This window comes from Dryobates pubescens, chromosome 1, assembly GCF_014839835.1.
Source record: "Dryobates pubescens isolate bDryPub1 chromosome 1, bDryPub1.pri, whole genome shotgun sequence".
In the NCBI taxonomy this organism is placed as follows: domain Eukaryota; kingdom Metazoa; phylum Chordata; class Aves; order Piciformes; family Picidae; genus Dryobates; species Dryobates pubescens.
Genome location: NC_071612.1, coordinates 41,372,542 through 41,398,916, shown reverse-complemented (window position 1 = coordinate 41,398,916; position 26,375 = coordinate 41,372,542). Strand labels below are relative to the sequence as shown.

General features: G+C 38.9%; 1 protein-coding gene across 2 annotated transcripts in view; it reads left to right on the top strand.

The window, feature by feature from the left end:
- MTUS1 (microtubule associated scaffold protein 1) overlaps positions 1 to 26,375 on the top strand; it is a 97,094-nt gene that overhangs the window by 7,971 nt on the left and 62,748 nt on the right. The window contains exons 3-6 of one of the 2 annotated variants that reach the window (XM_009904853.2): positions 8,884 to 9,066; positions 13,242 to 13,376; positions 14,953 to 15,042; positions 16,053 to 16,100. In XM_009904853.2, coding sequence (XP_009903155.2) covers positions 8,884 to 9,066; positions 13,242 to 13,376; positions 14,953 to 15,042; positions 16,053 to 16,100 — 456 coding nt within the window. Of the gene's footprint in view, positions 1 to 8,883; positions 9,067 to 10,411; positions 10,617 to 13,241; positions 13,377 to 14,952; positions 15,043 to 16,052; positions 16,101 to 16,488; positions 16,509 to 26,375 lie in introns of those variants that run through there. The other variant, XM_054164518.1, reaches the window with a different exon arrangement.

Genomic DNA, 26,375 nt, shown 5'->3' with positions numbered 1-26,375 from the left:
AACCCCAGGGGAAGAGCATCCCCTGCCCCTCTGGGTAACCTCTTCCAGAGCCTTGCCACCCTTGTACTGAAGAACTTAAAATCCAGTCTAAACCTACTCTCCCTCATCTTAAAACCATTCACTCTTGTCCTCTTGCTAGATAGGCTTATGGAAAGTTCCTCTCCAGTCTTCCTGTAGGATCACTTCAGCTATTGAAAGGCAGCTCTAAGGTCCCCCCAAAGTTTTCTCTAGTCTGAACAACTCCAGCTCCTTCAGCATAGTAGTTTTCTGGAGTACTGAATGGCAAGTAGCATATCTCTATGTTATATTTCCATTGGTGAAAACAGTTATTAGCATTCAAGTCACAGATTAAGGTGTTGGAGTTACCTGCTTTTTACTGGAAGGCATGTGTAATTTTAGAGCCCTCATTCAGGACTTTGAACCAGTCCTGAAATGAAAGCAACTGTTTTTGTTCCCAGCAAATGCACACAGCCTTCTAATTGAAGGTACATAACCACTGTGGAGGAGTAATAGTTGAGGTATTATGGCTTGGGAAGAGCCAACATCTTCTTTGTCACTTGAAAGGAATTGGAGAGGGATTGAAGAAACCCAAGGAACTTTGATGGTCCTATGGAACATTACTCCCCAGTTCTTCAACTGTCCGCCTGCTCCAGTAACTGCATGTTATCACCCATGCAATTGTACCAAAGCACTGTGACAGTTGGAGCCACAGGAAATGGTATGATTTGTGTTTGGGCAAGATAAAGTAGGGATATAAATTACTTACTTCAGATCTGAAATGTAAATGCACACCGCTGCCTTTTTTTCTCCTATTGCTGTCTACAACGGATCTGAAAGTATGTAAAGAAAAAGGTCTTTACCTACAAGAGAGGTTCCTGATATGCTAATACTTGACCTACACTTCTGGCTTTGAAATGATACAAATCTTTAATTTCCCACTAGGTGACACCTCATATAGTTGTTGATATCTTTGCTACAAGAGCTCTGTCAAGCCTTATGTGTAACTGAAACAATTTGGGGATATGGAGGGGGAATTTCCTCTCCATACTGTTAAAGACTTCCAGAAACCCAGAAATTAATGGAAGCCGTGTATGTCACCTTTGTAACCAAAATGTCTTTCACTGTCTGACAGTGATTTTTGGTGGTTTGGGTGTCATTTTGTTTCTGATTTAATTCACTGATATCCAATTAGTAGTGTTGTGACCCTGTGCTTTACTTACATTTTCTGTGAGTCTGGTCTAGTGGTGGTCCCTCTTTCTCTTGCTAGTGTGTTTAAGGCTTTTAACTGGAGTGGTGAAAGCTTGAGTAGAGAGAAGCTTGACAGTCTGAATTCTGCATTTCCTTGAAGGACAAGTGAGACCTTTCCTGTTGAAAACTTGTTCATACTGAAGGGCTTTTTCTGGTGTTCTGCAACTAACTGAAGCACAGGAAAAATAGTTCCCTATGTGCTATAGGAAATATGTTTAAGTTGTAATAGACCACAGCAGGTTTAGAGATACTTTGAAATGCTGATTTGCTTGTTGGCTGATAATTACTGAATTCCTTTGGTTGAATTTTGGCTTGATTTAACACTTAAATGTCTAATTCAAAGAAGCTTCCAAAATGAAAACCAGAGCAGGCCATGACAGATTAAGGCTGTGTTTGTTATTGAATGTTGCTGCTTATTGCACAAAGAAAGGCTTTTCAGATGGAAAATTGAAACCAACTGGTTTTAATGGGTTTTCATACAGCTGGAAACGTGTATAAACTTGATAATTCAGGACTTTTTGGTATAGCCTCTCACAATACTAGTGAAGCAGAACCAAAGCAATTTAGTTGCTGTAAGCTTTCCCATAATCCTTGAGTCTCTGTTCTGACACTGAACGAGGAGCTTAACCAAACATGGTTGCTGCAAATCACTTTCCAGCTTGTATCATTCCTGCTATCTACCATGTGACTCTAAAATTGGATTGACATGCTGCCAAGAGGAAACCAGAATATTTTAAAAGACAAACATAACTTCCAGCTTCTCTGGTCCCAAACAGTCATGCCTTTTCTCAAAATGCTGGATTGGAGACTTACTTTGTAAGGGTATCCATATACTCTCTCATGAACAGATCTGAAATGTACCAGGGTTTACAAGTAAGGCTTAAAATTTAGTTTCAACCAGTCTTTTTTAAATGCCTTTTCCCCCCCTTCTCCCTTTGCATAACCACCAGCTTTTTATGGATCCTGAAAGCAGGTTTCTTATACTAATTTACTCAGGATCATTAGATTTCCTTATGAGTCTATATTACTTGATCCCCTTTTGCCTTTCTTTAATATATATGCAGGGCTTCATTATAGTAATTAAAGCCTGTGTTAAAAGTGAGCATAAAGCTCCCATATACCCCTTCAGAAGTGTAGGAAAGAGGAAACCAATATATGGGTATCCAGAGTGTAAGGTCTGCAGTCTATAGTATAGCATAAAGCTTGCCTATCATTCATTCCTCTTTGGTCATCTTCACTTGAAGAGCTTTACTGCATAGTGACTATGTATCTCATAACCAGTTTTCTTTTAATTTGCAGTATAAAGCGGGGGAGAACTTGCACAATATATCTGAAAGGACTTTGTCCATCAGTTTGTGAGAATTCAGAAAGCAATGTAAGTTGTGAAGGCTTAGGAGCCTTGAAAGTCAACCTCTCTCTTACTGCTTGAGTTGGACCTCCCTGGTAATGTTACCACTCTACTTCACCCTTAGTTTCTGGCCCTCCTCAACAGGAATGGTTTGCTGGAAGCTGCTTGGAGCAGTGTATATCCTTGTGCCAAGTATTGACCCCTGAGACTCTGCCCCAGCTGTTGGTCATTGAGATACAGAATGGTCAATTGACAATTTGAAGTAAAAAAAAAAGCCATAAAATAATGTAATCTGAAGTCAGCTCAGTTAATTTGCTTTTAGCTATGTATACTAGTAGAAAAATGTGCTATAGCTTTGACACCTGTTTTCTTTAGTTACTTTTCATTAATGAGGAGCTGTCACCATGGGATAGATACTGCTCATGAATTGCAACCATTTGGAATAAACTACTTTTTCCTTAGTTTTAAAAGTCAAACTGAACAAATGAGTACAAGTAGAAGGGGGTTTGTGTTTGAGGTAATACAGGATCTGTTACAGTGAATGATTTAAAAGCAAGTTGATTATTTTCTGATTTGGTATTCTGGGATGTGATCCTCTGAGTTTTGTGGGGATGGGGAGAGGTGGAAACATTTGAAGATGGACTTAAATGATCTTTATTCTGAAGTCTATGTTAAGTCCAGCGTTGTGTTGATGTACAGATTCAGGATGGGAGCATTTCATCCTGTCGGTTTTTCTGGTGCAATCTGTGACCATACTTAGGGAATTAAAGTTTTCACATACATTCCCAGATCTTTTACAGGTGATTAGTGACTAGCCCCATTGGTGTTTTAATGTGTTATACCAAGAGTAAGAAGCATGATCATACCTGCAGCAGCTGGTACCAACAGTTGATATACCAGTGCTGTTGAAAATGTGAATGCATTTAAGAATATTATTCTTTAGCAGTGATCCACTTCCCTGCAGGGGAATTTCTTGGTACCTAGTCATTTACTTGCAAGGACATGCTGGTGTGTCTTCAAATAACTCTTCACCTGTACTTGTTAGCTATGAATTCTCTCAGGGCAGAGGTGTAAAGGAGAGAAATAGGGATTCCTGTCTTCCTGAAGAAAATTGTTTGTGTTTTGCTATAGTGAGGTTCCTTCTTCATGCAAGGAATGCACAAACTCTTGCAACAGAAAACTTAAAACATTTTTAGATAATATGGGTATAAAAGCTGCAAACTATCAAAAAATTCTCAGTGCATAATGTGAAGGAATGTGTGGTATGAAGAGATGAGCAAGAATTGGATGTGGTTGTTGGTTTTCTTTTGCATTAGCTTTTCTTGTAGTATTTTGATTTGATTTCTGAGCCCACTACTCCTAATGGGCAAACTTTCCAATATCTCTGTTAAAGACATTGCATCCTGACTTCAACCAACCAACCCAAATCAAACTGCTTATGACAGTCTCCTGACAAGGCTGGAGTAGGCAAGCTTTACCACCACCGTGCAGCTTCCCTGGGAAGCTGATGTAGAAGTACCTGTTGTCTAGAGACTCGGGTTGTAGGAGATGGCAGCATAACTCTGCAGATACAGTCTCTTATGGGGCTTCTCTAGTTCAGCCTACAAAAGAAAAAGCCTAAAATGGAGTGAATACATCAGGCAGCATGATGGCAAACAGTGCTGGTGATAGGAGAGCAGATGGGAGTTTTGACTTGAGGCTGGGGTAGGAAGACCCATTTGTAGGTTATGGAGGGAGCTCACCATGAGGGAAGTCTCTCTGGTCATGAAATGGTTTAAACTGGAGGAAATCTGCCACATTTCAAAACTGGGCCAAATAGGAAGAGGGAAAAGTGAACTTTAACAGTAGACCTGCATGAATGTTGTTCTCCCCGTAACTGACACCTCCACCTCAGCCACTCTTTTAACAATGGGGGCATTTGAGAGAATGAAAAGGATTGGTTTGGTGGTTAACTGTTAATATAATGCTGTTGTGGTACTGACATCAGCGTTCTAGCCTGGGAGTTTTGAGCTGCAAGAGGAGGAACACATGAGCACCCACCTGCATGGCTTCTAGCAGGCCAGTTATGCTTTTGACCTTAGTGTGCTGCTGGTTCCTTGATACCTGTGCCAAAGAGGGGCACTTTCTGAAGGGCTGCAGGTGAATGGGGAAAATATCATGGAATTCTGCATCAGCTGGGGAATGGAATCTTGCCTTCATATGTAAACTCCTCTCTGATCAGCTGTTACTACTTAAACAAATCTTTCTAGTAAATATTTCAAGACCTAGCAGTAACTTCACATTTTCTGTCTGTTTTGCATTGGAGCTGTTACTAACAACATAACATAGCTCTATAGTCCTACCCTTCAGTAGTTTTGGTAGTAATCTGAAACTTTAATCCCTATATAGTCCTCTCTCCCTTTTAATGGTAGATCTTTAGTAGAATTATGAAATATGCTGTAATCACTCCCTTGTTCCTTGAAAGACCACTGATACTAGTTACACAAATCATGCTATATATGTATTATTAGCTAATCAGGGAACCTGGGGAGCTTACAACTGTCAGAAATCTGTGAGCAGTGCTACTGTGGTACCAGGCTCAAAATAGCAACTGTAAAGGCTCTTTGTTAAGATCAGCCTGCTGGGAACAATACCAAAGTCCAGTTTGCCTTTCCATGATTTACTTATTAAATATTTAAAACCAGTATATTTTGTTAAAGATTTACTCCCCTTGCTTTGTAAAGACTTTGTGCTGTAGGCTTAGACTGGGCTTTATCCATTGTGCTGGAGTTTTTTGGGGTTTGTTTTGTTGGTGTTTGTTTTTGTGGTTTTGTTTTGGTATGCGTGTTTTTCATTTTATTTTAAAGAATAAGAAATTTTGCACTCTTAAAATAGACCCCTCTGGAATTTTGAACTTCCATTAAAAAGAAAAATAATCAGAACAGCATAAGACAAAAATCCAAAACTCCATGTATTCACGAGCTAAGGCAATAAAAGGCCAGACCAGCTGTTACTGTGAACTTCAGGGTTTAACAAAATCAGCAACAACGAAAAGCATCCTTCCACAGACCTCTTTTGCATGTAGTCTGCCCCAAGTTTCTGTTTGGGAAGGGCTTACAACCGTTCATTTCCATGTGTGATATAACTGTAAATTTCATTTGCTCTGTGCTCAGTTCTAGATCTGAAATTAATTGATGTGATTTGAAATGTTGGAGGGCATTGAGTCTCAGAACTGTTGAATGCATATTCAGCTTTACAATCTACCTGATGTCAACCAAGATCCAGATTCACCAGTACTAGTATATATCTGCTTAATTCTCATTTCTTGGGCTCCAGTATTATTTAAAGGAAGCCTTACTTCATTCTTGACAATAATGACCCATAAGAGGAAATGATAGAGTAAGGATATGAAATTTGACTGCAGAGCTTCTTCAAAAATAAGCTGCCTTTTTTTTTTTCTTATTTCCATTCTAATACAAGAGAAATTTAAAATATGTTAAAGTAATATGATTGTTGCATAGAGTCTGTCTTTTTTTTCCCCTAAAGAATTGCCAGCTCATTACTTCACTGTAGAGGAATGTGATATTTCTAGTATTCCACATCAGTGACCAGATTAAATAACTGATGAAATCCTGCTACTTTGATGCTATTGCTTGTTGTCTTTTTAATAGTGGTTTGCTTAATATCCTGCTTTTGTGCTTGTTTCCACTACTGTTGTTTGCACACCCTATCTTCCTGCTTCTGTCTTCAAAACCTTTGCATTTAATTCTGTGTGACTCTGTTCTTAGGGAATGGTACTTAAAAAAATACTTTGTGAAAACACTGTTAGTTGAAGTCAAACCTAGAATAGTTCTTGATGATCTTGTGTTATAACTTAAATTCTCCCTCAAGCTGGGCTTTTGAAAAATGCATTTGAGTGCTTGAGTAATTACTTTAATGGAAGCCTTATAGGAAAGCACTGAGCAGTGCAGAAGAACTATGATGAGAGTGAAGGTCATCTGCTTGACCTGCATTTGAAACTGGACATCCTAGGGTTTGCTATTCTTACTGAATGGGTTCAAATTGACAGCTGGTTTAGAGCACTGCCCCATTCCAGTGTCTTTAGGCAGCTGGACTGGCTGCAGATCATATATAGGGGATATGATGTGCAAGAAGAGACAGCATTTTCACATGCTTGACTCTTACATGAAAATCACTGTGAAGAAAATGGGATTTAGTTCCTGTACCTTCTGAACTGGATGAACAAGTCCCACACAAAAGCAATGGAGCATGCTACCCTCACCCTTAAAAAAACAAAATGCAGCTGATAAGCTGCATTTGTTCTTCTAGCTGTTTGTTGAAAAGCAAAGCTGTGTTTGTACAGTAGCTCTTTATTTGTTTTGGTTTGGGTTTTTTTGTGTGGGTGTGTTGGATTTGTTGGATTGGAGTTTGTTTGGGTTTTGCACCTAGTTTTTTTCTGAGAAGCTATTTAGAAAAAGAATTTCTGACTGGTCTAGATGAATTACTTTTCTGGTATGTTGATCCATTAATGAAACAAGGTTTTAGAAAACAACATGGAAAGTTTTATAAAGCTGTCAGACTTATGGTATGAACTTCACAGGTTACAGACTCATTTTTTGAAAATTTGTTTGTGTCAAACAGTTTATTTCAGATGTGTTGTCTGGGGTGCTGTGTTTTGGAGGCGTTTTCAGTAAGTCTGATCTTGTGGTTTGTGGTGTTCTTAGAGTAAGACGAAGTCTGGATGTTCTTTAGTGCACTGGGAATATATTCAAATGTCCATTACAGTAACTTAAGAAAAATTCTATGGTATGGCTCATAATTTTGTCTTGGAGATAGAATACCAGAGTACAATAAAGCAGTTCTGTATAGTAATGCCAAACAAGTAGTAAAAGTTCATGTCTGGAGAGATGTCTGACATAAAGTATGTTTAATGATTCATTGAAGCTTGAGAGTTATATTCAGTGAACAGTATTACATAATACACTAATGCATGTTTAGTATATGTTGTATGTAGTGATTCTCTTTTGTTGCTGAGTTGATCTGAAGGAAATAGCTTGGACACACCTTCCTTTTTCTAGCGCCGTTCCTGGTTTTGTGTGCTGGATACAGGATGTTTTGAGAAGTTACCTAATCCTGTCACACCACCTACTGTTGAAAAGCAAACATTGAGCATAAATGTTTTTCTTGCTTAAACCTTAATGTAATCTCCTGACTATCATACTTTGGTCTTAGTGCAAATCCACGGTTTTTTGGTTGTTGGTGTTTAAGAGTGGAGACCCTGCAGCAAAACTGATGTTGAACAAAATGGAGTTGCTAGCTAATTTTGTTGTATTTCGGACGTTTCTTACATAGTTTAAGCATCACTGAAGTGTGGTTTGTAGTGACAAGAATAAAGGTAAGGGAATTCACTTGAAATTGAAACTTGATTGTTCCATGTTGAATGTGACACTGAAGTCCAAGTAAGGTAAATTATGTCTGTCAGACTTGAAAATGGTAGTGGCATCAGAAGTTAGGATATCTTGAAAACTAGATTTTGTTTAATTGCAGAAAGTGTAGTTGCTTTTGTTAGTAGTACAAGGGTAGGGTCCCACCTGAAGGTGACACACCTGTCTCCTGTATAGATACTCTTTCCATTTGATTAACTTGGCTATTGGGCATTTGTATTCAAACTCAGATGAAAGCAATTAATGCAGAAATGTGTCTGCACCAGTCGGCCATTAAGAACTTGGTTCCAGGGAGTGCTGTTTAACCAGTTCTGCAGAGCTAGTCGGTTTTCAGTATGTTATGTAAATACAACACAATTTTATACTCTAGTGCTGTGTTTGTCCTTGGAAGGATAACTATCTTTTGGAGTGCTCTGTCAAATGGAGACTGTGGAGGAAAAATCTCTCTTTGGGAAGCAGAAACAAGTGAAAGGATCTTTCTTGGGTTATGTCTGAGCTGGAGGTTTTGTATTTTTACAGGATTGCCAGTACAGCTAACCATAATAGACAGAGGTAGGAGAATGTGAGAAAGATGTCGTGCATGTAAATTTCTGCCTTGAAGGCCACTGTGTAAAGCTCTTCACTTGTTCCTGAGGTCAATATGCAGGTAAAACAGGATTTCTTAAATCCTGGGAACTGTTTCTTTGAGTTTACACCTTTTTTTTTTTTTTTTTTTACCATGGTGTTACGAAGTAGATTAAACCTTTTTCATATGTGTAAATCTTTTCACTTACAGGCAAACGTGTAGAAGCAGCAATTGTTTAAGCTTCTTTGTAACTTCTTTTATTCGTCTCTCTCTCTCCCCTTTTCCTCCTCAACTGACAGTTATAGGATCTTCTGCAAGAGAGAAGCATGCCTCCATGAAAAAATCTGCAGCCTCCTGTGCTAACTCCACTAACACACTCGCCAAAACCAAAGTGCCTATCAAGACATCACTACTTGAGAGAACACCTAGCACCACATCAGTCAGCAGCACTCAGAGTGAGCGAAGTCGTTTCAGCAGTAACTGTAAGTATCCATCAGGGTTATGGGTTTTAACTGATAGCCAGCATCAACTGCTTGTTGGAAAAAAAATATCCCCTTCCTGTCTGACAAAAATGTGTTAATTCTCACTGTACTGCTTATTGTTAGTTCTAGGTCTTAGTCTTTTTACCTTTTAACTTAAACTTTCCCTTGTGAGACATGCCGCCTAAAGGAGCTTTGAGCCTTGGATTTTGTTTTGAGTAGAGGTTTCAGTAGAGCTTTCCTTCTGTCCTGAAACATTAGAACATCAGCAGGTGGTCTTGAGCAAAAGTTTCCCTCTGTTTATATATAGTGTAATCAGAAGTAAATCTGAATGGTGTGAATGGATTACCTCCCATAATATTTGGGACAGGGTTTTGATATTAAGCGCTTTTTTTCGAGCTAGATTATATCTGCTTTCAGAGTTTTAAGGTAAACAGTGTATGTGAGATGAAAAGGCAAGTAAGTGAAGCTGCTTGTAGAAAGTTAAACTTTGCCTGGATAAACTTGTGTAATTCCTGAAGTAACTGTAAACAAGCTGAACCAGATTCACCTCGATTAAGACTAGAGAGAAAAATGAAAGAATTCACTTTGTTTTGAAACTCTAAAAAGGATCTGTACCAGCAGTGTAGGAGTTCTAGGGGCAAAAAAAAAAAAATTATGGCAGTAACGCACAACTGACTGGCAGAAACATTAGTATTCCCCGCTATATGTGCTCACATCTTCTATCACTTCATCTGTTGTGTCTTGGAGGGTAGGCAAAGGCCTTTCCTTTGTGCCAGATGTCACTTAATCTTTCTTCAGTGGCCTGAAAAAGAACTGTGATTTAACATCCCTCTGTAGTTTATGTATGCGCATATGCATGCATAGAGAACTATGTTTTTCCCTTGTTCTTTCTCTTTTCTTTTTTAATGAAGGCACTAGAGGAGGAAAAAAAAAATCCTGAGATCTAGCATATTCCTCAAAGGATTAAGAGTATGTGTAATAAAATATGCACTTCATGTTCCTGTGTAATCAGGTTGGTTCAGTTACTGTGACAGCCATGTTGACTTCTGCTGTTCAGGTTTAGGACTGTATCTGGAATTCCTAGGCAGCTTTGTCCTCTCTTCATTTTACTGCCTCTTGTAACAAAGGAAAGGGTCATCGCTTCATAACAAAGACGTGTATTCAGATTAAGTAGTCGAACAGATGACTCCTTATTTATCCTGATTTGCTAGCTGATTTGATCTGTTTTGTCCTCTGCCTTCAAGCTTACAATTTTTTCCACTCTGATTCACGAAGAGCAAGCAAGAGCAATATGAGAGATTGAACATGGCTGCAGTCTCTTTGGCTTTAAGCTTGCTTTGATCTTTCTTATTTTTTTTAAATGACTATACCAGGAGGACTCCGCAGTTGCACAGAAACTAATTTCTCTGCTATTGTTTTCGTCCATTCTACACTAACACCACCGAATGACACGGGAAGCCACTATGATATTACCTTATTGACACTGCTGGTAGTGGGATCTTACAGCTTTTGTATTTTTCCTTTGTTAGCCACGATTACTGGGAAAAGAAGTAGGTTGTGTTCCTTTTCATTTCTATTTTGAAACGTGTTTTATTTTGTGGAGGTTGGTAAATGTATGCAGTGTTTTGAATTGCTGATTTTCTGTGAGGTGATCTTCATTTCTTACACTTGATGAGAATGATTTATGTATGATGGTCAGGTTTTGTGAGTATAATGAATTTAGTAACATATAATTTATGTTATAGTAAAGTGAAGTTTTTATGACTTTGAATCAAATTCAAGCAAAATAATGAATTTACCTTGTACTCTAATACAGTGCTGTTCTTGTTTTTTATTTCACTTAGTCTCCTGTACAATGATGCCAGGTAAAAATAAATATCTATTTGTAAACCTAAAAGCTTTTTATTAGATTGGTGGAACACAAAGATCAAGATGAGAGGCTTATGCTCTGAATGTCGTGAAATTTATGACCACTTACTGTAATCCTGTCAGCAGTATTAAATTGACAGTCGGTTGGCTTGTTTTGCTAAAGCAGTTTGTCTTGTGTTATCAGAGAGGGGGAAAAAAAAGTACAAAAGAGTTTTTCTCCTGCTGTGTCAGCTCAGCCCTTTGTTATGGGATGTCTTTGGATTGGTAATTTCCAGCGGCAGCATTGTGGGGGGAGGGGGTGTGTCTAATGAGCACTTAAGTTTTATGATTCTGTTTCCTGAAAAAGCTTACAATTTGGAGAAGTTTGGAAATCTCGAAGCTTTTGAAACACTGTTGTTTATAAAAGTGTATTTTACATACAAGCTGTCAGTTTGAGCGTTGAAAAGTTGAATTTCTAACAATAATCCTGAGCTGAAAGTACTATTGTTGGAACGTGCTGGAATGCTTGAACTCTGAGGTTATGAACAAGAACCTAAATTTGACTGTATTTAGAATAATTGCATATAAAGAAAATAGTTCCAGAAGTTACGAAGCTGACTGATTTCTGCACAGTCAGTGCTTCACTAAAATTCTTACAATGAGGTTTTAAACCCTTAAGAGCTTAGCTGGGGTGAAATGGCTTCATGAACTTGTTAGTTTTTCATCAAGATTGCAGTAGCTACTCCTAGTTCTATGAATGATCATCTTTGAACTGTATAGTGATCAGACTTGGCAAATTTGCCCTGTTTTTCTTTGTTTGTTTCTGCATTCAGCCTAAGTAGCTGACTGAAGAGCTTCCAATAAGACAAAGCAGTACCCTAACTAGTCCTGGAACAGAAGTGTGCTCGCTTACTCGAAGTGTTACTTCTGTGGCATGCGTCTGATTTAGTAGAAAGTAGCACAGCAGTCTGTAGGCAGTTGGTTGCCTGGAGTGAACTCTGACCAAGAATCTTTAATTTAGTGATTTACAGAGAAAGTTAACGCTTCAGGCTTTGTGCTTTGCTAGAACAAATTGGTATAAATCATCTGATGTTGATTATGGTCAGGTTTCTGCGGAACACCTGTGTTGTTAATGCAGTGTGCAAATCGTTCCTCATAGAGATTTTTTGCAAATGTGTAGGTTTTGTGCCTTCAGAGAGACTCCAACTTTATTAAGAGAAAGAAGAGGACTTCAGTTTGTTTCTAAAAGGCAAAGCAGTTCTATCTCTCTTTCTGTGGTTAAAAACTTGCTGATTAGTGGCCAAAAAACATCTTTTGGAAACAGTTAATGTAAATGGTTTATACTAGTGCATTTAAAGCCATTAAAATCTCAAAACCATCCTTTGATTAACAATTTGTTCATATTACCTTTAAAAAAATTATCAGCATTATTAAAACACTGATTCAAAAGCAAACCTGACACCCCTGCACTTCTTGTTTTACTGGCTAGAGAAAAAAAGCTACAGTGTGACTAACTGTTCCACTATGACTTAAGTTTTTCCTGTCTCTAGTAAACACAATGTAAATTTCTTACTTTTTAGTGTATACGTAATTGGTTTTTGTAGCAACTGCTGTGTTGGAAACTTGATTTTTCACCTGAGACAGCAATTGCTTATTGCCCTGCCTTTCCCATTTTGGGTCTGTTTCTTCTTGCAGAGAGTATTTTGCGGTATGATTTCAGCTTCCTTTGGGTTGGAGTGAGGCAGTCTTGTGTTGCTGGGGGAGGTTACTGTTGTGAAGAGACATAAGAACCTTTGTTAAAAACTTGTTTGGTAGCTGGTGAATGCAGTTGAGCTCACGCTACTTTTTAGTAGCTGACAAGGAGGATGGAGGGGATGCCAAGTCTGCTGGGGATGCGTGTACCTTAACATCAAAAGAGTGCTCTTAGCCCAAATGAGTTAGGACAGAGAGATGTTGCACGAGGAAGTCTTTGTGTACAGATGGTGCTTTTATTGGCTTAAACTGAACTGTGTTCTGCATTTGCTCTGTACAGCAAGCTCAGACTTCTAGTTACCCATCTTAATAAATACACTTCTTTATATATATCCCTCTTATGCATACTACTTAGAACTAGACATACAGCTTTGAAGCTTTTGGAACAGTTGCAGGCTGATCTGTCGCATTTCATAAGTCTGTACTGAAGATATCACAGTTTATCATAGTATTTTTTTATCTCAACTTGTGTTTTTCCCAACTTTAGCCTCTAGTAAACCAGACTTGTTTTAGAACTTAATTTACCCCTGACTCGATACTGCCTAGAGCAAAATATTTGTTGTTCTGTTTTGCAGCTGCTAGTGCCACAGTCATCATCAAGAATGGAGAATGTCCTTCAAAACCAGCCCTCCAGAATGGTATTTCAGAATATGTCCCTTTGAAAGCAGTACCAAGACCTGGATTACGTTCACTGAAGTCGACTCCAAAAGGTATATAGGTCTACGCACAGAGTTAAATAGTTGTGACTATGACAGTAACTTACATTCTGCAGGAGGCTACCTCCTGAAGCAGTGTTTATTAAATAGTGGGCTGGGAAAATAGTCCGAGGAAGTAAAATCACGTTAGTGGTGCTTTAGGTTCTGTAAGACTTTTTAGGATAAAATGTCCTTTGTGTTGTTGTAATTGACTGGGGCATTTCAGACAAATGGGGAGGAGATTTGCACTGTGATGTGATTAGGGTTTACATGGCACGTGCACTTTGCTACGCGGCAGGTGTCATTGCATGGTGTCATTGTTGTAATAAGAATTATTATCTGCCAGGTACAGTCTCTGCCTCTGCCTGCAATGTGCAGGATAGACCTACCCTGAATTTATTCTGAGTGTATGGTTGTCCTCATCTTCATGCCAGGCTTTGCATCATCTTTGCACCTGTCAGAACAGAGAGAACTCCAGGAGATTGGGATATGGGGGTTCTTGTTTGTTTATTTTTGGTTTAATAACATATTACTAGATGAAGTATCTTCTTTCACAGATGAGTGACATTGTCCCATCTTTCCAAGGGAAGAGTCTTAAGAAACAGCTTAGCTCTTCATGCTGTTTTTTCTCAATATTCTTCCTGGCTGAAGTGGAAGCAGGGGTTTGCTCTGACTTTTAATGGAGATAGAACAATTGTACTTCATCTAGTGCTAAAGGAAACATTAATTTAAATGTACTTTTGGATTTGTATTAAACATGGTTCTGGTTCCTATTCCTATTTGAGTCAGAACACCTTGATTGGCCTATAGTTCTCCACTTAAGCCACAAACAACAGTTGACAACCCATTCTCTGGCCAAACTTAGGTGTAATGGGAGCAGATAAGTAAGTTTACTGTCTCTGTAATCATAGTTGTAATCAGCTTGCTTCTGACTACCTTTGTGGTGAGATGGTGGTTGTAAGTGGTTAAACCTAATTAAATACTACATTTCTTTAGGCTTAGGTTTTAAACTGGTATCTGACATAATTGAAAACAAATAGGAGAGATTCCTGTGGAATGTCATGCTATAATGACATACTTTTAGATAGTGAACAGTTACAAGAAACAGAATTTGCTGAAGACTGTAAATTGCTTTGAAACAAACACAAATTGTATAGCTGTCTGACAAGCTGATGCTTTCTGTTAGGGTCCAAGGCATGCAACACATTGTTCAATATCTTCAGTGACCGGGGCACTAGAAATGTGCCTTCAGCACCTAAAGAAGCAGTGTGTCCAGAAGTAGCTGGTGTTCTTCCCTTATCTCTGTGTTACTTAGACTTCCCTTGTTTTCCGGGGCCTTCCCAGTTCAAGAAGGTTGTATTGAAACCTGAAAGGTCAGCTGGAGACTTAGGAAGATGTTTAGGGTTTCTGTAGTTTTTCCAATGTGAGTTCTGGTGAAGCAAAGCTAAGTTGAAATACACCTTCAGTTTTATAGAAGGGGTCTGTTTTTGTCTTTGAGTAGATTTGTGTCTTGTCCTTTAAATATGTAATATTACATATTAATTGCTGATATAGTTCTACTTTTGAACCTGATCTAAGCTTCTGTTTCTAGGAACCAAGGCCAGGTCCACCTCACAGAACCAGAGCACGACAAAATCACCTGGGCCTCTGCCCTCTGCAAGGAAAGTTAGTGATGCTCGAGGTAATGGGCTGTTTTTTTCCCCGTTATATTCTTGAATTCATCTGTCTTGAAAGAGCAGCAATGCTCTATGAATTCATCATAACTGAAATGGTCAGTCTGCTCTTTTTCTTTGTAGTCCATACTGTTGGAGACTCTGAAGTGTTGTTTATATACTTATTTTATTGTGGGGGGTGGTGGAAATCAGGGCATTCATTGTCCACTGTCTGCTTGAAAGTGGCATCCCATCAGGGCTCAGAATGCTTGATAATGTCTGCTAAATGATGTTTTGTCACCTGCTTATGCACTTGCAGGATAATTCAGACTACGTTTCCCAAGTTTGTTTTTAATTTCACCAAGGTTCTTGAGAGCCTGCTGGTCAGCTTTCCCTGCTGAGGATAATATTTACTCCACTTTGTTTCTGTATCAGAAGCTTACTTTAACTTTCAATTGAAATTAGCAATTTTTGCTTGAATGAATCAAAAGAATATATACAAATCCTCAGGCGTGCTTTGTAAGGCAGCATTTTCACTTTGGGGTCAAAATTGCATTTGCATGGCTGAGGTGAGGCTAAAGAGTACAGTAGTGGTGCAAAGCCAGATTATTTCCTGTTGAAACACCTGCTGTAGGATCGCATACTCTGTAAAGCCTGAAAGAAGCTGATAGGCGTTGTCAACAGACCTTTTATAAACATCACTTCTGCACTTACACCTAGTACTCCTAAAGGTTCATGGGTCATTTTTCATATGGACTAAAAAAAGTACAGTAAGGGTAGATTGACCTTCTCGGTGCCTTCATTTATATCTAATTTGATTGGTAGCACATTTGAGAACGCTGTTAATTTATATTTCCTTTATGCAAATACAGTAACTGAACCATATAGGTAGAAAAAAGTTATGATTTTTTAAAATTATCTGTGGTCCTCTATGAATGAGTAAAATAAAGCTATGTGGCTTAAATGAAGTGTAGTCACTGTAATGGAAAGAGGGGGGAAAAAAGCTTGGTTTATTGGAAATTAGTCATGAATGTTGTAGGTAGTCCTAGAAGAAATGGACACCAAAGCCTATCTTGTTCGAGTTCTGGTGAGTCTTCTGAATGTGATTTTGCATTTTCTGTGGTGCAGCTTAAATGAGGTTTATACATGATACTACTTCTTTTCTTGGAAGAATAGTTTGGCAGGTAATTCCACAAACTATCACTGATTCCAGTTTCAAGAGACATGGTGAAAAGGCTTGGCTTTTTTCCTACTTAGCATGTTTTGGTTAGTCCTCTTTTAGAATATGCAGTCTGTGCTGTCACTCTCTGTTTCCAGTGAAGCATAGGTGCTTTTAACTGTAAGCAAATAAACAAGTGTGGCAATGAAACTTGGATGTAGTGTTTGCTGTTTAGCCACAGTGAGGTAAGTAATGATTAAAGGTATTGTATTGTGGCTTTAACAAATGTAAGTAGAAAAATCATGCAGAATAACAGGTTCTTCTGGAAGGTTCATGGTAGATACCCTTTTGGTGTGAGCTGTTTCTGTAGCACTGCAGACTACACTTGAGTAAGAAGTTGAAATTATCAGAGCTTGTTGTATTTGTCTGCTTGTATGGCAGAGGGAGGAATTGCAGTTGATTAAGTGGCAGATGGTGTTCCAAAATCTGGCAGAGTTTTAAGGTCTTCATATTGGGTTTGTTTTTGGTGTCCAGTCAGGACACCTGGTGTTAGTTTCTATCTGGCAGGAGACAAAAAAGTCTTCAGATGATGATTCTACTTGCAGCAACTTCCAAGTCTTTTCATGAGAGCTCGCAGCCTAAATTAGTTTCCCAAGCATCAGCGTGTATTTGCTGAATTAAAAGCTGCCTGTAATTAATTATTCATTGAAAAGCCCTTTTTGAAAGATACTGAAGATCCCTGGAAAGCTCTGTGTGCTGTGAGTGAATAGCAGATGTCTTTCTGAAAGCAGTGCTGTAGCTAAACAGATGTTATGAATTTGAGTCTGGAATTATTGGGTAGATTAGTTGTGACCTGTAACTCGGGTACTGTGGCAGTATGTTTTTAATTTCCTGTAGTCATAATGTGAGTCTCTTACTCTTTTGGGTGTCAAATGTCTGCATACTAATCATGACTGAGTACATTGCTAGATATCTTCATTTATGAGCTGAGCTTTCTGTTATAGAGCAAGCATGAGCCTTTGCACAAAGTGCTTGTTCTGGTGGTTTATTGCTTTTATTGATACTTGGCTGAACCACTGTTAGTTTAGGTATAACCTGACATTAAATTTCATGAGCTCATGTGTAGTCTGTTATGGAAGTGTAGAGAATCCAGCTAGCAACATAATGTGTTAACTCAATTGAGGAGATTCATAATGAAGTTCAGTTTGTTTCTGGACTAGGAACAGAAAATGAAATTCCATTTCGACTTGCTTATGATTAGTCTTAAAATATGACTTTTCCCCCCTAAATTTAGCATGCCACTTCTTCTCTGTTTTTCATGTAGGAAAACAAGTAGTGCTCCCTACCCTTCATACTGATATTTTTGTGTGTGTGATTTCATCTTTTCCAGCATAATAAAGTCTTGTAGCTACATTGTCTTGAAGTATTATATTTGTTGCCATAAAAGAACAACTATAAACTCCAAATTTAGTGATTCTTTAGCAAAGGCTCTTCAGCGTTATACTTTGTTCAATTGAATAGCCATTTCAGTTTTTATCTTCATAAGCCTGAACTGTTTGTTGTACTGAGTCAGCTTCCAAAACTGGATGACACTTTAAGTTTCTAACTTGTGCAGGGCTTTAGTATAGCTTCCCATTTCTGAATGCAAAGCTTTCTGATGGAATGTTTTGGGGGTTCTAAGAGTGTTTTTGTCTTCACAGTTGCAGATAGCGCTTGCTGAATAAAAATATTGTGTGGCTTTTTGGATGTTCTGCAGTACAATGACTTACATTTTAAGAAAAGACAAATGATCTTTTCTGAAATGAACTGAAATAATGCCAGCTGGTACCATGTAGAATGAGGCTCACTATCTTTTTTTTTTTTTTTTTTTTTTTAATTGGCCTTGAAATTATAGTGAAGCTTTGTTTCAGTGATTTTTAGCTAGTGTAAAGCTTTTGTTCTTTTATTTCAGCACCGTGGTTAACTTTACAGTTTTTTAGCCAGTGGGGAGTTCTAACTCCACTTCTATTTCTTGCCCATGTGCTCCATTTGAAGAGTCAGGAATAATTTGTGGCAGGACTATGATAATGTATTACAATATTATGGCATTAATTGTTAGCTCTGTTGTTACTGTTGCTGTTCACATTCCTAATAGTAAAATAGTAGGTCCTTCCATGATATGGTCTGTCTTCTCTGTGCTCTTTATCCATTTTCCACTCATTGCATCATTCTTGTAAAAGCCTGCATCAGCTTGACAAATCAAGGCACAGCATACAGTTAGTATCCCTGCAAAACTGGAGAGACTTACGTCTTTGCAGCTGTTCATTCCTCATTCATGTTAGAAGAATCACAAGGCTCCTTTTTGTGAATTCCATATGGATGATATTCCAGTGAATCAAGTAATTTAGAATAGAATAGAATTTATCATTTTGGGAAAGACCTTTGAGATCATCAAGTCCAACCTATCACCCAACACCATCTAATCAACCAAACCATGGCACCAAGCATCCTATCCAGTCTCTTCCTAAACACCTCCAGTGATGGTGACTCCACCACCTCCCTGGGCAGCACGTTCCAATGGCCAATCTCTTTCTTCCTAACATCCAACCTAAACCTCCCCTGGTGCAGCTTGAGACTGTGTCCTCTTGTTCTGGTGCTGTTGCCTGGGAGAAGAGACCAACCCCTGCCTGGCTACAGCCTCCCTTCAGGTAGTTGTAGAGAGCAATAAGGTCTCCCCTGAGCCTCATCTTCTCCAGGCTAAGCAACCCCAGCTCCCTCAGCCTCTCCTCATAGGGATTGTGCTCCAAACCCCTCACCAGTTTTGTGGCCCTTCTCTGGACATGCTCCAGCAACTCAACATCTTTCCTAAACTGAGCAGCCCAGAACTGGACCCAGTACTCAAGGTGTGGCCTAACCAGGGCTGAGTACAGGGGCAGAATGACTTTCCTGCTTCTGTTGGCCATACTATTTCTGATCCAGGCCAGGAGGATCATTGGCCGCCTTTGCCACCTAGGCACACTGCTGGCTCATGTTCAGCCTACTGTCAACCAGTACCCCCAGGGTCCATTTCTGCCTGGCCGCTCTCCAGCTACTCTGACCCCAGCCTGTAGCACTGCACGGGGTTGTTGTGGCCAATGCGTACAACCCAGCACTCTGCAATGTATTGCTATTGCTTCAGCACTAGCTTTAAGGCTAAGATAAAATTAACTACTTAGGCATATGTTTATTATCCTTCTTAACCTGCTAACTTCAATGAAGAAGCTACATGCATACTTTGATGTTTTAATGTAAATATGACTAATAATATTGCCTCTTGTGAGCTGTAATTTTGAACTAAACACAAAACTGCTTCTAAAAATGTATGAAGTTCATGCTCTTTGCTTTGTTTCTCCAATCCTCTCTGTAGAAAACATGTGACTTCCTTCTAATACCTGTGCAGTATATTGCAATGCAGTGTGCATATGCAGTGGGTACTTATGTCTCACCTCCCTGTTGCTGACTGAACATTAAGCATAAGTTGTAGCACAGTAAACCCTGGAACTACATAAGCCAATCAAGAGCTAATCTCTGTTTGGGATTTTCTCTTTTATTTTTGCAGTTCCAAAGGGAAAGCTGCCACTTAGGAATAAACTGTGTACATTTTACTCAGAAAGCTGTGTGCTGTTTTTCAGTAGGATGTGTAGTGTATTTTGAATAACAAGTTAGCCTTTGCTTGTGGGCACAGCACTGTCAGGAGTGCTAGGGAAACTGCTGGATATACCTGTAAAGTATTGCTACACAGGAGCAGTGTAATTTATGTCCTAGTTGTAGTGTGATGGACTATGTATAGTGGAACCAGCAACTAAAGTCTGTAGAAGCTACAAAACCCAAAAAAATGCTTCACCAAAAACCAGTACATGCTCCATTGTGAGAGAGCTATTGTCTTGTCCTTTGCTCATGAAGAGGTTAAAAAGCTGTTTGTCTCATTGTTTGTGAGGAAAATACAGCACTGGGGGAGGGTATAACTTCAGTCAGGGGTCTTATTGTAGCAGTGAGTACCAGGGCTTAGATCAAGCTCAAACACAAAAACAGGGTATACGTGTAACAGTCCATGTACTGGTCTCCTGGAACAAGCTGTTAATGGTGGATGCTGGCTTCTCACTCAAACTCTTATGTAGAGATAGAATGCTTTTACTACCACAATATTCTGGTTCAAACAAAAAACGTTGGAGGCATGCTTTTATGTTCAGTTACCACCCATTGCTTTTATGCCCTCAGTCCTCTCTGTTGAAACTCAGAGGAAACAAGATAAACATAACCTTTTTAGAATCTAGGTTCTTTGATAGAATAGGGTGCCCTCAAAATTCTGCGCTTTCAGCGTCTGGAAGTCAAGGGATTAATGTACATCACTGTGCTTGTGCTTTTCTAACAAGTAAGAAGTTTTTGGTTTGGTTTTTTTTAAGTAATACATGATAGTATGTAAAAATATGCAAGCTTTCCTTAAAAAATGGGAAGACTTACTCTGAGAGCTGATGAACATCATTATGAATGTCAAGTACTTAGGTCTTCAGTGAATTCTTTCATCTTGTAGACCATCAGTAGTTGTCAGCACGCTATGGCAAACCACCCTACTGATGAGAGATATCTGGTCAAGTGGCTTATTAGTACTCTGTTTCTCCTTTCATATCTGATCAGAAGGTCTTTTGCAGGTTGTTTTTGTTTGAGGGAGGGTTTGGAGGTGTTTGCTTTCAAAAGCTTTTGGTTAGTTGTAGAAGGAAGTGTTCCAACAGTGTTCTTGATACTTGAAGATCTGAAAAGATCTTTATGCATGTATGAATGTACGTGCCCTGGCAGCCAAGAGGCCAGTCCGCCACCTGTAGTGCATCAGCACAGTAAAACCAGGAGATCTAAACAGGTGTTTATCCTGCTGTGTTCAGCATTGGTGTGGCCTCACCCTGAGCACTGCACATAGATCTGGGCCCCTGTTAAAAAGGACATGAAGGTTCTTCATGTGTCCAGAGGAGGCCAGTAAAAATGGTTAAAGGGGTGGAAGGAATGTCCTGTGAGGAAGCAGCTAAGGATTTTGGACTTGTCAAGTTTGGAGGAATCTGAGTGGGAACCTCAGTGCTCTCTATAGCTTCCTGAGGAGAGGAAGTGGAGAGGAATGTGCTGATCTCTTTTCCCAGTTTTCAAGTGCTAGGACAAATGGGAGTGGTTCAAAGTTGTGCCAGAGGAACTTTAGGCTGGACATGAGGAAGCATTTCTTTATCAAGAGAGTGGTCAAACACTAGAACAGTCTTCCTCGAGAGGTGGTTGGTTCCCCAAGCTTGTCAATGCTTGAGGCATTTGGACTATGTCCTTAACAGTATGCTTTAGCTATTAGCCCTGAATTGGTCAGGCAGTTGGACTAGATGATCATTGTAGATCCCTTCCAACTGAAACTGTCTGTTCTATTCTAACATGAGTGCTTTTGATGACAGAGCAGGTTTTTTTAAGTTTGATGTATCTGTTTATTTTTTGTTTTAAAAAAATGTGTGCTGGTCTGTGGATTTTTCCCATCGAGTAAATCTTCTGTTGTTGAATCAACTCTGCTTTTCTCTCAGCATGTCCTAATACTGTGCTTTGCAGCTCATGGGAAATAAATTCCCTTAAGAATTATGCAGGAAACAGTTTGATGGGTAAATATCTTAAATATTTCAAGGCTTCTTCCTATTTTGCATGGGAGTAAACTAGATATTTTCTGCAGGGAAGTTAAAACTAGGAGGAGGATTTTGCTTCTTAACAGCCAATAGTTTGTCCAGAGCTTAAAGCACTCTGAGTGTAGAAAAGCAGTGTTTTAAGTGTTTGATGAAAATAAGCCAAGCAGAGAGGATTTTGATCCAGGTCACATTGTAGGAAGTTCTCTGAGTAGCTCTAACCAGGAATTTCAGTGTGAATGTTGAGGCTGAATTCACAATATCTCATGTTGAGGGCTTCAGCTTTCGTAGATAAGATGGGTTTGTCAGTCTTTGTCTCTACCCTTTTTCTCCAAAAGAAAAGCCTGTAAGCTTGCAGAAAAACTTAAAACAGTTTTACAGGCTCTATGGGGTGAAGCTTAATATAGCTAAATCTTTTCAATATTGGAAAATCTAGGAGCTGAATAGCTTAAATAAGGGTTGGGTTGTTGTTTGTTTTTTTTTTTTTGCTTTATCCCTCAAAAAAAAAAAAGGCAACAGAAAGATCAGGCTTAAACTTCTTTTTGCAGATATTGTACTGTGCATTGGACTAAAAGCCAGCTGTAGTGTGTTTTTATTTTTTTTTAATCTGTCTTGCCATCTATGTAAATTGAGGACTACCTAAATGATTTAATTTTGATGTGATCTAGCCTTAGAGTATCTTCAGGCTAATAAGTAGAAATGTTCTTCTAAACAAACAGCAAAGCCACCCACCTAAGTGGTGTAGATTACGTGTGAACCAGCTATAGAAGCATTTGTATACAAATAAATGCAGAATTAATCTAAATCTATGTGAATCTGAGTTTCTTATTAAACATACTCATTAGGGAGAGACACAGATTTTTATTTTGAAGAGTTAAGGGTGTATCTGTAAACATGAAGTAACTTTTGAAACCAAATAGCTGTTACGTTTCCAGTATTACCAAATAAAGTGTAGTACAACAGTTGGATCTCAGGGTTTAATTCCTTGGATTAGAGATACTATGCTCAATAAATCTTCAAAGTAAAATGGCTGTTGTTGATGTTCAGAGAATGTCACCCTAAAGTCTGAAATCCTAAGTGATGTTTTCCTGAGGTAGTATGTTTATCAGAGTAGAGACTAGGATGTAAAAAATCTGAGACACGTGACAATAGAGTCTCAATGTATTCCATGTTGGTCCTTTCAGCTGTCACGTGTGTCAGCTTCTTTGCATGCATGTTCCTAGAGTTCTTCCCAAACTTGATCTTTTGAAAACTAACACTTTTGAGTAAGTTGTCTCTTGTTCCATGCTGAAAATCACCACTGCTCTCTGTGCCTTTGTGGTTTAACCCATCAGGCAGCAAAACACCACGCAGCTGTTCACTCACTCCACCACACTGGGATGAAGGAGAGAAATTCAGATAAAATTCATGGGTTGATATAGAAACAGTTTAGTAGGACAGGAAAGGAAGGGAAAATTATAATAATAATAATAATAAAAGAATATAAAACCAAGCACTGCACAATGCAGTTGCTCGCCACCTACTGATGGATGCTCAGCTGGTCCCTGAGCAGTGGCCTTCAGCTTCCCAGCCAACTCTCTCCCAGTTCTTTTGTTCAGCGTGACATTCTATGGTATGGAATATCCCTTTGCTCAATTTGGGTAAGCTGTCCTGGCTGTGTCTCCTCCCAGCTTCCTGTGCATCTCCAGCTTCCTCACTGATAGGGCAGTATGAAAACCTTTGTTTAAGCACTAGTTAGCAACACCTAAAGCATCACTGTGTTACCAACTTCATTCTCTTGCGAAAGCCAAAACACAGCATGTACCAACTATTAGGAAGAACATTAACTCTATCCCAGTCAAAACCAGGACAGCCTTGAATAGATACCTTTACAAAACACAGTGAATTTTGAAACCTCAAGGCTTGCTATAGAGTATCCCATGGGCCAGCTCTGTTCAAGTGATGGTATTCTGCTGGTTGTTTCTCAAATAAGTGGACTAAAAAAGTTTGGATTATTTTTAAAACCCCAGCAATGTTGGGACTCGATGTGGGTCCAGTCAGTTTTCCTCTAGTTGACAGAGTCATTCATTAAGGCCTTTTGTAGCATAACCCAAATGTTGTTCACACTTGGAAGATCTTTCTTCTGTTAATCCTTTTAAGGAAGGATCTGCTTTTTGGATTGTAAATTGCATATTCCAGAGATGCTTATTATTACTTAATTCCAGACTTCTATGAGAAAATTGCTCTTCAGCTATGCACATACTCCAAACTCTTGGTGACATAAAAGCATGCAGAGTTTCTATAGAGGGAATATTTGCAGTTCACTTTTGCGGTGTTCATTCTGATGTTGGGTGGAATGTCTGTAGTTCTCTTCCATGGTGTTTAGTTTGATGTTTTTCAATAACAGGCCACACAGGAGAGCACAGAGCTGTGATTTTCTCACACTTGTCTAAATACTGAATAGATCAACTTCTGCATGAGTAGAGCAGGCAGCTTAAATGGGATATCCACAGACTGTATCAGGTCAGTCCTTAGAGATGCTTAAAGAAAATTTCCCGTGTTGAGAGCTGGAGTTCAAGGCTTTTCTACCATGAAAGTCTGTCCTAATGGCCTTAAATTACAGACTGCATTAAGATTAGGCAGAGGCTTTGTTCTATTCTGTCTGAATTTTAAAGTGTCTAAATTCTTACCTTTTTTTTTTTATTATTAAAAGGTTTTGCTAAGAGATTTTAGAACTTTGACCATTAGGGTGATGTACCAGTGTCAAACTGTTTTTATTTTGTTATTCCAGGCTGAGTTGCTGTATGTAATGCCTAATTCTACTGCCTTCTTGAAAATGCCATTCTAGTACTTGGTTCCTTCTCCACTATTTTCTTTCCCTTTCCTCTCCAGTTAAACCTAGATATCAATCTCTCCTGAACTTTGCAGATGTGGGGTGTTTTGGGGGTGGTGGTTATGTTTTTTGTTTGGTTGGGTTTTGTACGTTTGGGTTTTGTTGGTGTTTTGTTTTGTTTTTGTTTTTCTTTAACTCTTTGGAGTCCTTTAGGTTGTGCACATTGTTTAATGTATTTGCAGTAAACAGTGAATAAAATTGGATGTTGTTGTATGGCAGCTCTTCCTTAATTTTGAGATGAGGTGTATGAGGTATCTCAAAGCTGACTCAGTGTCCTCTTACAGTATAATACATATTTTAAAAATTTCTTTAAAAAGTTATTCTGAAGTCCTCTAACCTGTTTCTTCTAGCTTTCATAAGTCCTTTTTCCCCCTACATTTCTTAAGGTGTTTTTCAGCAGATGCAGGAGCCATTCATAATTGCTTTCAATGACCTTCATTAGGCAGATAAGTTGACATAGTGCTTGAGAAAACATGTAACTGTCCCAGAGATGTGAAACTCATGGATCATGTGTCAAAGATGGTTAAACAGCTTGTGAGCTGAATGTACATCGGCATTTTTATCTGTGTACCTCCAGTTATGAAGAACATATGAAGCCCACAGAGATCAGCAAAAATAACCTGTTGTGGGTTGTATTTAACACACTTTGCAATCTTTTGATAAACCATTAGCATGTTTTAGGACATGCTTGTCTAAATTGTTCTTACTTACCATTTTGCTTTTCAGTAGAGGCTGTCTGGGTATTGTTCTGAGGCCAATGCATATAAATCAATATTGTATGAATAAATAACTAATAGATCTGTAGGCTATGATGTCAAATAAAACTCTTTTTCCTCTGCTGCTTGAGGCTTGAGCTCAGAAGGGCTTATGTATACACAGAGCCTGTTGCTGAACAGCAGAAATCCTTAGCACTGAGGTAGTTGGGTTTTGACACTGCTGATAAGATCATTAAAGCTTCACATCTTAAGACATGTTATCATAATGTTAGTGACATTATTCACAGTTGTGGAGTAGCAGGGGTTTGTGGGTTTGGTTGGTTTTGGTGGCGGTGTTGTGGGGGTTTTTTGGTTTGTTTTTTCAAAGCACTGTAGGATCTTCACTGAGGCAGTCTAATAAAAATTATGTTTTGGAAAGGATGTTCCGCACATGAAAAACAGTTTCTTGTTCCCTTAACTCAGAAATTAAAAATTAAATGATTCTTGCAATGTTTTTGGCTGTCCTCAACTATGAAAGAGTGAAGACAACATAAATGCTACCACTGTTGCTTGAGAGGCACACACCAGCCTGATTCCTGTAGCTGTTTGCCTGAGAATCCACTATAGCATAACCTTCTGTTTGTCAGACTGCTGAATTTATAATGATTAAAAGCTTCTGTGTACTAGAAGAACCCTAAATTATTTAAGGTGCTAAAGATTGGAGCTTAAAATAAGTCCTGAAGCTTCAAGCTGTATTTGGCATGGTGGCAGAAACTGTTGCCTGCAGGAAGGTTAGGTTCTCCAACTGAGCACTGGCTAGAGCAAAATGGTCACAGGGAAGTGGAGAGGGAGCTGTCATTTTCTGGAAACAAAAACAAGGACACAGATGACCCTTTGGCTCTTAGTGGGCTCCAGGTTCTCACCTCTTTCTTGCTTCCTGAAGTAAAGCATGCCAGTAAAATCCATCTGCTCCACACTGCCT